The sequence below is a fragment of the Conger conger genome, chromosome 11 (genome assembly GCF_963514075.1).
Source record: "Conger conger chromosome 11, fConCon1.1, whole genome shotgun sequence".
NCBI classification, from domain to species: domain Eukaryota; kingdom Metazoa; phylum Chordata; class Actinopteri; order Anguilliformes; family Congridae; genus Conger; species Conger conger.
Window position 1 is genome coordinate 15,947,253 of NC_083770.1, and position 15,000 is coordinate 15,962,252.

The 15,000-nt window shown below is 45.3% G+C and overlaps 1 protein-coding gene across 3 annotated transcripts in view; it reads right to left on the minus strand.

Annotated features, from left to right (window-relative positions):
- Positions 1-14,887, minus strand: part of fam219ab (family with sequence similarity 219 member Ab) — a 24,054-nt gene extending 9,167 nt beyond the window's left edge. For all 3 annotated transcript variants that reach the window (XM_061260846.1, XM_061260845.1, XM_061260844.1), the window contains exons 1-2: positions 14,662-14,887; positions 1,691-1,790 (exon numbers count right to left, since the gene is read on the minus strand). In XM_061260846.1, the coding sequence (XP_061116830.1) occupies positions 1,691-1,790; positions 14,662-14,721 (160 nt within the window). In that variant the 5' untranslated portion in view covers positions 14,722-14,887. The remainder of the gene's footprint in view (positions 1-1,690; positions 1,791-14,661) is intronic.
- Between the last annotated feature and the right edge of the window lie 113 nt (positions 14,888-15,000).

A 15,000-nucleotide genomic window follows, 5' to 3' on the forward strand; every position in this document is an offset into this window, starting at 1 on the left:
CAGCTACTTGCTTGTGTTTTCTTGTTTTGCTTTCTGAACGACCATCTTAAAATTAAATCTTTTCGACAACAAAAGTATGAGGATGCATTGCACATTTTTAAATCACTAATGTCAGATATTTTTTAATTGTTTTAAATGAAAACAGAAGATAAAATATTGATAAAATTACTGGACATCATCTTAGCAGAAGCTCATGAATCAGCCGCTAAGTGTCCAATTTCATTTTAATTCGGTAATCCTGCAAACATCAGAAGAAAGGCAGCTAACCAATAAAGGCAGGTAAATCTCGTCTTTCCTTGTACACTCCCTGGCTCATTCAAATGTATTTCTGTTGTTATTTATGGAGGTTGTCTCATTCAGTCTGGTTTACAGGACAGACCTGATCCAAGACAGCCGCAGGTTTGGCAAGGCGATAAATCGTAAATAATGCATAACACCGTACGAAAGTAATAATTATGTGACAGCACGTCCCAGAACAATAACTCACTATAAATACGAGTACGGGCCGTAAAATTGATTGTAAACAAAAGAGTCATGCTCCAATCTACCAAATCACAACATGGCTCATGAGAAAAGCTTTTATCCTTGAAACCAAATGTGTTCAAATGTAAATGAATAAGCTGAATAGTTGAATAGTTATACAACCATTTAAGGTAGATATAAATGTCTCAATACCAGCTTGATCGGAAGGATGATTCAGGGTAGAGACAGCCTGTAATTATTAAGCTAAATTTACTTTCTAAATCTGATGGACTGAAAAGGCTTACAACTGTCACTGATGAGTGTTGTGGACAGCATGATGTCATGTTCACTTTCCCGGCCAATCAGGATCAGTCAGTACCCAGTGCTGAAATAGACGGACGCTACCCCGCGAGGTAACCAACCGCTGCTGATTGGACGATCCCTCAATAACAGAACCGCGACCCCCCGACCTCATAAAAGCTGTGTGAGCGATGTAATCACAGACCTGGGGAAAATATGGCAGGTTCCACACCCCCTCCGCCCGCTTCTGATTTTCACACCGCGCGGTGTGTCCATCACGGAGCTGTTTTTAGCGGTTTAATAAAAGGGAGCCGTGAGGGGAACAGGCTGTTCTGCAGTCGGGAGCGGCGCTGTTCCTTCCAGCCTGCCTCTCGGGGGCCGGGTTCACCAGCCTTTCCTCCTACTCAGCGTTTAATTGATCGCTCGGTGCAGTTCCCTACACAGGTATGTCACCTCAGCCGGGTTCTTGGGTCTGATTACGTTGCTGGTATTTAGGCAAAACAAAAACCCGCAGGCTCTGCGGTGCTTGGGGAGCAAGAGTGAACGACACGAGTCTGTAGATGACCCAGGGCTGTAAATACAGCTAGCGCCTCTGGTTTTATAATGAGTCCTGGCAAATGGTCCCACATTTTCAGAACATGCTTCCGGCTATAAATATAAAATGCAGACGTTGCCACCTATGCTGTTGATTATGTTTTGCACCAATATTTTAGGCTACATTTTTTTTAACTTGTGAAATACTTAGTAGTGAGATAAAAACCTGCATGAAATTGTACTATAAAAATAAATCAAATGTATGCTGACAGAACTTGTCCTTGAGAATTCCATTGGCCAGAACTGAGGAGAACAGACAGACAAACCAACAGGCCAATAGGATGCGAGGAACACAGAGAGAGGCGGGGCCCCTGGGACAGGGGAAAGGACTCACCGATTTTCATCTGTAGGGGGGAAGGCTTGTAGTTGAGGGTCACGGAGTCCCCTTCTCGGGCATCGGAGTCTCCTTCTGAGGTGGAGGACGCGGCTGGGTCCTGGACAGACAGACAGACAAATCAAACGCTTAGTGCTTCAAAACGTCTGAAATCGAAAAATGTATTTCACTGAAAGAAATAGCAAAATACAAAAGTAAAAAAATAAATTGGATAACACACACACATCCTGCACTCTGTCACCAGTGACTCATATAAGATGCTGTTTGGCTGGAGACCACACACCTTATTCTCAAGGCCAGAATTGGCTGCTGATTGAAAGGAAACCTACAGAAAGGAAGCCCTCCAGGACAGGAGTTTCACACCCCTGATCCAATCCAAAGCCACTCGAACAGGAACACCTATTCAGCCGAGTTTACCCCAGAGCCTTCTGGGTAATAAACCGGCACCTGAGGAGAAACGAACACGAGGGAACACCTCGTACCCTCAACCAGAAGCTCCTCCGCCCGCGCCCTGTTGCCTTGGCGATTGAGTGTTGTCCCTGAGGCCCGCGTCCTTGGCGTGAGACAGAGGTGAGAGAGATCTGAGGGGGGGTCATCCACCCGTCTCCACATTCACGATTCCACAAAGACTACTTCAGAGACACTGTCCACCACAATCCAATTCAGCAGCACACGACTGAGACAACAACAACACCACAAAGCCCCGTAAGGACAAAGCATACATACTGTATGCATATGCAAAACACCCCGACTGTACTCATTTGGAGCAGACGAGATGTGTTTGCTCGTGAAATGCATTATTAAACAGCCCACCTCGGAAATCCACTGGAAAAGCCGTAAGAGTAATAACGGAAGCCTGAACACGGATCCCACCCCGAGACGCCCAGGTGACTGGTAATGTCCGCTGAATAAAAGATTTCTCACCTTCTCCGTCTTGGATGGAACATGAATTAGTAATGTCCTGGCACCCGCGTTCACACCGTTCATTACACCAACAACGCTCTGCGGCAAATCCCCATCAGGTCGGAAACAACACCAGGAGGGCCGGGAATGTACGGAGCAATGACTCTCTTATTCACAGCCAGTCAGTCTGAGGGCCTCTTCGCCACAGCCAGGGAAGAATGATCCGCACACTGTGCGGTGGAGTGTCATAACTATTCAGATATGAGACGTACAGTAGCAGCTCTTTGCTTTGAAGCTACTGGACTGATAAAAAAATGCAGCCTAATCCTTGGGACAAGGTCAGACAGGGAGGGAATGGTTGATTGGAATACTGTAGTTCCAGTCAAAATGTCTCCCCCTCTCAACGGAAATGTAGCAATACTAGATGATAGTTTAGCATGTTTTACTTGCAGTAATTGTGCATAATATCATAAGTAATATACAGTGCATATCGCTTTTGGAATACTAGATGATAGTTTAGCATGTTTTACTTGCAGTAATTGTGCATAATATTGTAAGTAATATACAATACATATAACTTTTGGAATACAGACATCTTCCTTTCTCTCTCTCAAATCTTTTTTGTACATATGTTTATTTTTAATTAAACATTGCTGCTGTCGCGGTGGCACGGATGGTGCAGTGGGTAGCACTGCCGCCTCACAGCAAGGAGGTCCTGGGCTTGAATCCCCGTCGGCCGGGGCCTCTCTGTGCGGAGTTTGCATGTTCTCCCCGTGTCTGCGTGGGTTTCCTCTGGGTACTCCGGTTTCCTCCCACAGTCCAAAGACATGCACGTTAGGCTGATTGGAGAGTCTAAATTGCCCATAGGTATGAGTGTGTGAGTGAATGGTGTGTGTGCCCTGCGATGGACTGGCGACCTGTCCGGGGTGTATTCCTGCCTTTCGCCCAATGTATGCTGGGATAGGCTCCAGCCCCCCTGCGACCCTATTCAGGATAAGCGGGTTAAGATAATGGATGGATGGATGGCATTGCTGCTGTCTTCATTGTAGAGCGCTCTTGCCTTATTAACAAGCCTCTAAGAAAAACCTGTGAGCTCAAGCGCTTTCTTTCTCTGTTCAAGATACGTAAGATAATATGCAGCAATATCCAATTAGAAGGAAAATCACTGGCTGTGCATTAACAAATTACAATTTTGAGACAAACACAATGCAATCACATTCCCATTTGATATTTTATGCACTCAAGCTGAATAGATGATTTGAGCTGAAGCAAATGGTGGGCTTTGTGCGCATCAGAATGTTGTTCTCCTCACCACAGAAGAAGAACCACGGAATTTCTGACCTTACTGTTACATCCCTGGGGCCACCCCCATTCTCCTGCCGAACCGTCTCCAGACACGTACCATAGACACCATTCTCTGTGTGTAAGCACACAACAGTCAACCAGTATGGGACTCTGAGTTCACGACTGAGCACACACAATTATCAGCATTAAACCAACACAATTTCATATGTTTGTTTTCCACTGTATATTTTATGCGGTGACTAAGACTATGACATATTGACTATATTTATTAGGGCAGTTAGGTGACGCTGGATGCCTCTGGGACAGTGTGTTTATAAACTTGCTAATAAAGACTCACATCTTGCTATTCTGATGGATTGTTTTGAAACTCTACTTTGCAGCAAAAGCGAGAGATAAAGTTTGACAGTGACGCATCACTTTAAACCCTGTCCATAATGGTGAAAGATTAAGGTTTCCGTTCGCGCTAAGGGCGGATTCATAAAGCCGGGGAGGTGGAGCACGTATGCGCGCTATTCTCCTCACCACCATTTTTCACTGAGTCGGAAATGATCTGCTTGGTGGCTAACCGAACCAGCAAAACCTAAGCTTTCCTCTCTGCAAAGACACATTCATAAAAAGATAACGCACTCTTTCAAAAGCTTTCTGGAAACGGTATTTAACCAAAACAATAGCTGCAGAAAAGAGAAAAGCTTCTCATATAAATTATTATATAAATATTGCCATTCTGATGCAGACAAAACTATTTATCCCGGTCCAAAGAGAAGAGAGATCATTTTATTGCATCGTATCAATATGGCTTAATCTGAGCATTGTTGCTTTCAAGAACATCTCAGTGGGCTTTCACTAGCCGTTCCTTTCAACTTTATTTTTTATTCTTTTATCTTCCCACACGATTCCCTACGGCTTGACACACAGCAGAGAATAATATTTTATTAAAGTGAGATTGGACGCACACCCACACACGCGCACACACAAACAGCCACAACCGCAGATGCAGAGACACACACACACACACACGGTTTTTTGTAAAAGTTTCTGCAGTTTTCAGTTTTCCAAGCTCCACAGGGAACACAGGTGGGGTTGATCTGAGCATACAGCAGTTGTGTCAAAATCCATTCCCTTCACCCGTCCATAAACCCCTAATCCCTAACCCCAAGGCCCTAATCCCTAACCCTTATCCCCTAACCCCTAGCCCATAATCCCTGACCCTTATTCCCTAACCCCTAACCCCCAACCTATATCCCATAACCCCTAATCCCAAACCTTTATCCCATAACCCCTAGCCCCTAGTGTCTATTCTTGGCTGTCCACATGCACACAGGTGTCATATTCTCATATCTAAAGCTCAAAGTAAGAACTTGCACACCTAAATATGCAGTTTGTGAAGAAGGGCTATCCCACAATGGTGCGCATTCATTGTGGCACGGGGTCACACGCAGTCTGGTGACAGCAGATGTGAGTATGACATCATGTGTAACCCCTGCGAGTGGCCCTGCAGATGATGTCACCGGCATCTCAGACTGCGGCCAATGAAAGCTAAGGGGAGGTTTCAGGCAGCAGTCTGTGACGCAGTCGACTGGATGTCGTTTTATAGGGGCGGGGAAGAGCCATAGCTCTCAGCGGCATAATGCGGGGCGCTTTACCACCTACTACATCACAGCTAATTAACTAGCGTTATGCATTTCTCTTGTTTTATCAAAAAGCGATGATGGATCGTTAAATAAAAGCACGTAGAACAGCCTTCGAACATGCCATTTTTCAGCTGCTGGAGCAGATTACCAAAGCCAATTAAACGTTTCCATCTGTTCTCCCGTGGATGCCTGGAAAGCAGGAATCAGACTGTTCCCGGATCAGTTCAAAGACTCTTTATCTTCATTAGACTGTACGAGTCTTCATTCTCAGACTTACTGATGTACTTATTCTTTTATTGGGGATTAATAAGGATGACTGCGCCTCGATTTCCTCGAGCAGAGCCCAGATAATGCAGGTGGAAATGAACTGAAATATAACATTTGCGCTGACAATAGAAAGCCCTTCTTCAGACAAATGGTTGTTAATACATGGGCGGAGACAGAGAGAAACTGGAGGGGTTTATTTGTAATGGATTTGCTTAAGAGTGTGGGACCTGTCCAAGATGCTTCTTTAGCACATCGATACACTCACAGGCAAATGACGGCATTATGCTTTGATATCTGGAGGTGGAGGTTTTTTTGGCTCACGACAGTGGTAAATCACACACAGCACACACACGCGTACTGTACACAAGCGCTTACACACACGCACACACACGCGCATACACGTGCGTACGCGCACACACACACGCACTATAAACACGCGCGCACACACACGTGCACACACGCACAAGTTTGCAAACACCCTCACACACACGCACATACATGCACACATGCACACAGACCCTCATACAAGCACACACACGCACACACGCACGCACACACACACACACACACAGACCCTCACACAAGCACACACACACACACACACACACACATACACACAGACCCTCACACAAGCACACACACACACACACACACACACACACACATACACACAGACCCTCACACAAGCACACACACACATACACACAGACCCTCACACAAGCACACACACACACACACACACACATACACACAGACCCTCACACAAGCACACACACATACACACAGACCCTCACACAAGCACACACACACACACACTTGTTTTCTCTGCTCTTTTTTCCACAAGAACAGACTCTGAGGGAAGAGGACAGTGAATGCGAGGTCCGTGATTCTGAAGCCTCTTTGTTCTTCCTCTTCTATTCTCTGCGTGACCGAGTGGCCTCCCTCTCTTCAAGAAAAGCTTACATAATGGAAAGACACCTCCGACTGCTTCTGCACACAACCAAGAATCACAATGTTTCAACTCGGGGAAAGATGACACATTATCTACAGTATGACTGTTTTCACTCTGTATCTGCCATCGAGGTTCTGCTGTGATTTTGAGGTGCAGTGTGTTCATCTCTCAACATGCTATACACTACCATTCACTTCAGATCATATAAATATGCACACAAATGTTTGCGAGAGATATGAAGGAGATTGCATGTACTGTATGTCATATGCACATTTGCTGTTACTGATCTCGCCTGGTTCAACTGAGCCGCTATGCACAGAAATGCACATTTTGTCTGTTACTATCGTGACAATAAATGCCACATTAGCATCAACTGTACAGTGGAGACAAGGTTCCATATATAGATAGGGAGAAAGAAAGATAGAAAGATTGAGAGAGATGTCGAGATGGAGACGATCTCGAGGAGACACGAGGCAGTCACAGGCGCTTCCCAGACACTTAAGTGAATAAATAACCTGCAGTCCCCCAGTAGCTGCCTCTTCTGTATGTCTCTGGAGGATGGGGCTTTGGCTGCCAGGTTACAGGCCCTGCTGCCCTCAGGGCGAACGGGCAGGGCGGGGCTGGCATCACCCTCTCCAGCTCCCTCCGCATGCAAGAGCATCGGACCAGAAATCTTTCCTACAGAGCCTGCAGAACCAAGCACTTCAAATGCAGTAATGTTTTTACAGCAATAATATAACATAACATAACAGGCCATTCAGTCCATCGATGCTTGCCTTTTCCTACCACTAAAGAGTAACAACTACTTAGTTTGCCTAGAAGCTAGCACCTAGGTATCAAGCACCGCATCAAGCCTGGTCATGAAAACCCCCCATGTTTCTGCCTCCACTACATCTGGCAAGCTACTTCACCCAGTGAACACTCTCTGTGTGAAAAAATACATTCTAATGTCAATGCAAAATGTATCTTTTGCCAATTTCCATTCATGCCCCCTCGTTCTGCTAACCGTACCAACGACGCCTTGTTTCGATGATGTGAGTTATCGCTCTCTCAACACATAAACACAAACAAATGCCCACACACACATACGCGTACACACAGGCGTGGAAATCGGCAAACACAACGTATCTGCATTAAACAAAAGCAGCTGGAGGTTGTACATCTGTCAGGTTTGATAAGCCCTTAGCAGGCCCTTCAGATGAGTGAGTGATAAACCTTTTTATTTATGGAAAGAAAAAATCAATCCGGGAAGAAGGAGCACATCAATGTCTCCCTTCAAGGGTTCCTTATCTCCGCTCTCAGAAAATGGAGGGGTGGGGCTATTAGCATGTTAGCCTTAATTCAGAAAATTGTGCATCTTGACACATACTGTATGAACCACCCCACCCCGATGTTGCTGGGGCCAAACGATGGGCAAATACACAGGTTGCACGGCTCGATAAGAGAACGGCATTGTGGGTAATAAAGAGGACGAACGGCAGACGTCCGGAGGGAGCAGTGAATCCGTAGCCTGCACCTGGACTGCATCCGTTACTGTAAGGGACGTTTTACTGCGCCTACCCTTCCACGTGCTCACAGAGAGCATAAAAGTGAATAACCTCCCTGTCCGGGTGTAAACCTCAACTGACCCTATATCAGAGCCTGTGTGCACACCATCCCACCCACCCAGCAGCGCATCACACCCCCGTAAAACATCTGCAGCGCATCAGAGGGGGAAGATCAGAGGAACGGCAAATACGAAGGAGCATGGGCTTGTAACAGCTGCCGTAGACTCATTTCCGAACTCACACTCCGTCTGCATATCGATTAGGATCATTAAGTGTGAATGAAACCCGATAGAAAACAGCAGCTTCCAGCGAACGCGGTTCGGCGCAGAGACGGGTCAACGAGGTTACGACCGTCCACAAAGCCGTCCAGCTACCATGGAAACTCACCGTTTTGAACCCGTAGTTTTCTCTCGACAGCGAAAACCATTCCGTGGGTTCAAACGGGTCAGTGACTGACAGCTCATTGTAGCTCTAGGCATTATGTGGGTCGGGAAGCCTCGATCTCTCAGTGCTAGCACTGAGGCCTCCTTGTTGCTGACTTTGTATTTCCCAGAGTGCAATGACCTGCTAATTGTTCTCGTGCCTGATTGAACAGTTTCCAAGGACCTGCAATCTATGGTCACACTGTGTCAGAAATGGGCGGGTGGGCTGTGGTGATTGAACAGCCAATACTTAGTGAAGGATTGGCTAATCGATCCGATCAGCTCTCAGAATACTAATGCGTTTCTCTATAGTGCAAGAGGTTAAATTTACTCTTTTACTTTTGTGATTAGGTGTGTGGTGTGTGGACAATGAATATTTATTTCTCACAGAGAGTGGTCACTGTGTGGAATAGCCTGCCAGGACATGTAGTGGAGGCAGAAACTCTGGGGGTTTTCAAGACCAGACTTGACATGGAGCTAGGTACCATCTAGTTTTTAAGGTAAGTGTTAGGTTCACTTAAGTAGTGGGAGGATTACACGCATTGTTGCGCTGAATGGCGTCATTGTTATGTCATGTTATATTCATATAGATCCCATGACACTCTTTGCAAAGAGTAGGGACAGTATCCTGGCTAAATTCACAACATGCCACCTAATCATCCCCTGATTCAATTGTCAAAAAAAACAAAATACAAAAAACACTGTTGTCTCCTTTTCCACCTCGACTGGTGTGTGATGAGCATTCTGCCACAAAATGGCACCCAGGTGGGTGCTACACATTGGTGGTGGGTGAGGCGATTTTCCTCCTCATCACTGTAAAGAAAAGGGCTATATAAATGTCATGATACATCTATTTATCTTTTCATGTCATGTCATGTTAAATCATGTTGCCTCTCAGAGCAGGAATGCTGATTTAGGTTTTGCTTCATAACTTATTATAGACCAGGTTGGGATTTGGACAGGGAAACCTGATGTTGAATCAGCACACTCGTCTCTTTACTGGGACTTCAGCGGGACGCAGGTACTGGGTCACCTGAGCCACACACCTGCCTGTGAGCAGGGCTCAGAGACAAAGCTAAGTGGCAGGGAGCCAAAACCTGCTTTCAGGTAAGAGCAGCTTCAATATAATATCATGGAAGCACTTAAACACACTCTCAGATCTAGAGATTGTGCCGGAACAAAAGCTCCTAGGACAGAAAGTGGAGAGGCAGGGGGTTGGATGTCGGGACTGGCTCTACCACATGTAGCACCCTGGACTATAACAAAAGAAAATCTCACCAGGTGGCAGGCCAGGGTCAAATAAGTAATTGTTTTATTGACAAATAGTTTTCTGTGCTTAGCTGATCTTGCCAACCGAGAGGACGGAAGGTGGGGTTTTCACACTTTTTGAGAGTAATTTCATGGGTTTCAATACATTAGACAAGCTCAGTAAAGCTTAGAAAGGTATTTTTGAATCCGAAACAATTACGAGCCAGCTTTTGGCAGATGGCAGTGTAGCAGAACGGTTAATGATCATGGCTTATAGGTCCAAGGTCGGAGGTTTGATTCCCAGGTGGAACACTGCAGTTGTGCCCTTGAGCGAGTTGTTTAACCTGAGCCGCCTCAGTAACTTTTCAGCTGCATGGACTGCATGTGAAACAGAGGGCAAGCTCTGCGAGAGTGTCTGCCATTTTCCAAAAAAGTTCAAAGGACCACTCAGAACTTTTGCTTTTCAATAAAAATGTCATTAGTGAATCATGGTAGCCACCAAAATTACTGATGTGATTAGAATGCTCTTAATTCTTAAAACCATTGCTTAGGTAACAATCACTACCGTTGACTGAAAGCAATGGAGTTCTAGGACACTGACTTTGAGAAAGAACATTCCAGAGAACCTACTCTTCAAAGGGTTACATCACTGGCCCAACTGACTGTGGCCACTATTCTCATGAAATCAGTAGTTGGCATCTCTCTATTAAGGGGAATAGAGATAATAGTTCCCTAGATGGGATGAGCCCTTAGTTCAGGAGACCGTAGTGTCTTGCTATGAACTGTGAAAAAAAAGCCTCACATTGGTTCATATGAGTTGGTGATTGGCAGCACAACAAAACTCCATCTATCACAGGGATGCCAAGCCACACTCTACAATCAGTAGAGTGCCCGGAGTAAACCCATATGGACACGGGGAGAACATGCAAACTCCACTCAGAACTGCCCTGGGCGAGATTCAAACTCAGGAGCTCTCACTGCGAGGCAATGCCCGCAACTGACACTGAATCGCCTGCATTCTTCTCTGTGTTTGCTGCTGTGCCATGCTGCAGTTGGTGGAAGAGGTGCCCTTACGAGTCCTTGCACCCAGGGCCAATCGCGACGCTCGGACGCTGACGCCGCTGAAAAACCTACTTCCTCTCAGCGAAGGGCGGGGCCCTCCGGACTGGGCCAATCCCGAGCGGAGGCGGCGGTCAGCTGACCGGCCGTCACGAGCCGTGAAGCCCCTCCGAGGCGCGCGCCATCTTCCAGCGCAATCCATCCCGCCGCAGAAACTCACGACTCGACAAAAGCAGACCCGGCGTGTTGATGAACCCGCTTCCCCCCTTCCTCAATGAAGTTTTCACAAACGAGCCTGCTTAGATCAGCAAGACAATATTCAGATTCATAGCTCACTGCTTACAGTAGATTACATTTACAGGAGGCTGGCTAGAACACACACACACACAGAGGCACACAGAGGCACACACACACACACAGAGGCACACAGAGGCACACACACACACACAGAGGCACACAGAGGCACACACACATCGCACCGTAAATCCTGGGTCCGCAGAAGCTTTGTAAAACGGTCTGTAATTGAACAGATTGAAAAGAAGGGTCTGTTCTCACAATATAACCTTGTGAAAAGGAAATGACAATCAAATACTTTATTTCACACACATTTTTACATTTGCATAAATTAATTTAGTGGAATTTCTTTGCCAGAGCGCTGAAATTGCAAACACTTCTTCCACGCCGCCATCATTCGACTTCTCACAAGAGACCTGATTTGCACATATAAGGCTTTAATTTAAACAGGATAAATGCATACTGCCCATTTCAAAGATCCGTTCCCAGAAAGTGATGCTTTCAATTTCCTATACAGGATTTTTCAATCGTGGCAGAAATGGCAGATAAAATGCTATTCCAAAGCCAGAACGGTACAGCCTCTGCACTCTGGATAATCCAAGCAGGACTTTTTTGTCTGCAGCCGATAACATTTCAAAAAACTGCTTTTTTTTTCGAAAAGATCCTTCCAGTATGTTTGAGAGACAGTTGAAGGCCTGATAAATTAACCTGGTTTAACAAAATGATAAACCCATCATTCTTCCATCTCAGGGAAGCAGCAGCCTCTGAGCCAATGTACCATGGTTAGGAACATTAACATCCTCCATGTGTTCACAAATAGTTTCTGCCACCATCCTTGCGATGTGGAAGGAACCCTTTAAGGTGTGAGGTCACAAACATGTGATTAAAATGTTCTGAACAGAACATTCTAATGCTGAATGTAACAATCGCTACCAGTAATTGAAGCAAAGGTGTTCTAGAACACAGACTTTTTAAACTAACCAATTCAAATGGTTAGTGTGTCTCTTTTTCTGCTCTCCCTCCCTGCACTATAAAGGGAATAATGATGTAATGTATCATCTGACCACCTTTGTTAGACAGTAAAACTTCTAGTCTCTGTATTTAGCAGACGTACACTGCTTATACTAGTCACACAAAATCCACACATACAGGTGGATATTTGCTGAAGCAAGTCAGTTGAAGTACCAAGTCAGTAATCTCAGATTTGCACAGCTATTCCCAAACAATAAACACCGATCTGGACTGTTAGTGGCAGAGTTAACTACTCTGCTTACCAAGCCCATGCTAGTGGAATGGACATTGTTTTTGTTTGATTTGTTTTTCCATTAACCCACCACAATTTAAATGTAACTGTAAAAATGAATTTCCAGTTTAGTATAAAAGTATAAAAATGAACCAGAGAGGATACTTGGGTCGAACAGATAAAAATCTAAACCAGGCTTAAATATGGGACAAAGTTCACAAGCTCAATGATTACTGTTATGATACCGTATGCGTACAAATATACTCATATATAGATACTTCTTATTTCTGAAAGCAAATAAGATATAAAAATAAACAAATTGAATGATTATCGAATTAGATTTGAGCAAGAGAGGTCACAGCTCAATATGGGCAATGGCCAGTGTGCACTGCTGGAGATGGTGAAAGAACAGAACCACAGCTCTGGCTGTTTCAGACCGAACACACCTGACAGTCTGTGTGTAAGGCCGGCGAACAGCGTGGGCTAATATCCCTGCTGAGGGGGGGGGGCTGTAAATCGCCTGGGAAGGCCTTGCTTCTGAAGGTCGCCTCACCTTGGTGAAGGTGAAAGATAAAGAATAAGCGAAGCTTTATGACATGTGACATCGCCGCTGAGTGATGCCGGCATGTGGTCCTTTTGACTCAGCTGACGCTCCGAGTTCATCCTCCCCGGCAATTTGGATCAAGTTGACGGGTTATTTCGCCGGTGATTCTTGCAGACTGCCCTGTATTTTGCACTTCCAGAATGACAAGGTGCTGGACTGCAAATTATTCTCGGAACAGGACTTACGGTGATGCTCTGTTGTTGGGTCTAATAGCAATGTATAGGATTTCAAGTGTTCCTGCAAAAACAATACATCTATACATGCAAATTGGTACGTGGGTTTCAGAATTGGTTTTTGTCTGTACTATTTAAATAAAAACGTACGTTATCTTAAACGGAGCTTCTGATATTAAACAAGCCTGCCTAAGTGCACGTAACTGGCCGAATTCGCATTACCATCTGAATCAACAACTTCCGTGTAGCAAAACTTTCAGCACATACAACATGATAACAAAAGGGAAGGAACGTCGAGATAACTAAATTCAAACACAGCGAAGATGCTGATGACATCAACGCAGAAACCCCCCACAGGAGCGAGTCGTACCAAACCAAGGCATGCGCTTCCAACAGATCATAGGCACGACCTTTCCAAAGGAGTCTCCGAGTTTGATCATATTATGGCGAATAAAACAAGACTTTGCTAGTGCCGAATGGCTCCAGCCCCGGTGGATAGCCACGGCGAAGCAGGGGTGGCACACGAATATACTTTTCACACCTCAGTGTTTCTGATTTTGTATAGCCTGACGCAAGCGTGCAATGCAAATATGTGCGATTTCATTAAAGCACAACAGTGCGCGGCGACGCGTCGTAAGAAAACAGCAAGGGAGTGGGTGGACAGACTAGCAGGTTGATCTTCGCAGAGACTCCGCATTATGAAGTAATCTGGCTACAGCACTCGTTAAGCATCGCTCTCCGCCCTCCAGCCTCTTTCCATTTGCTTATCTGAAACCGACACCGCCTTTAGTCTGCTTCGGATCAGCCTGATTACACAATATAAGATAAATCTCAGAGGCCTCGGCGCCTTACTGCAACAAATTACACCTGCCGTCTGATAAGCATCTTGAAATTACGAGGTTATTCGTTTTTTCTACGGAAAAACAGAATTATCTGGGTGCCCGCTACCCGTGCAAGGGAGACAACATCAACTGCTTCGCTCCGCAAAAAAACACCCGTCGTGGTCACTCGGGTCGACAGCACTGAAACATTATCCTCCATACAAGGATTGCGCTAGTTACGGTTTTCATATAAAATGTGTTTTTATTCAACCGTTATACACTGGTGATCAGCTGCACTGCCACGATTTCCAAATACAATTTTAGACAGCACAGCTATCTTAAGAGTAAATATATTTTCCTTCTAATAATTCAGTGCAATCATGTGGGGTTTCTTTCACAAGAAAAATCTAGTTGATGACAGACACTCGTATAACCTACAGATATAAAAATGTATTTGTCGTGCGTAGCAGGCACGCAACGTAGCCAGAAACATTGCACTCACCAAGGGCTGCATCTCAGACTGAGCTGTAGGCACTTGGAATCTATCCATTTCCTCCATCATCTTGACGACGCGCTCCTTCTATCGACTTTCACTCAACTGTATTTCTAATTCTCTTTCAATATATGTTATGAACACAGAGAGACAATTTAGAGAAGTTTAGAAATTATCTAGAATCGGTGATTCTCCTGTCAGCTTCATCCCAGCATCAGCGATGAGCAGGCGGTGACTCAACATCCCACTTCCGGGTCCGGGAGCTCCAGTCTCACCACAGCCTGGCTCCAGCGTTTTACCAATCCGCGCGTTTAGCCTTTTTACTTATTCATGAGAGTACCACCTAAT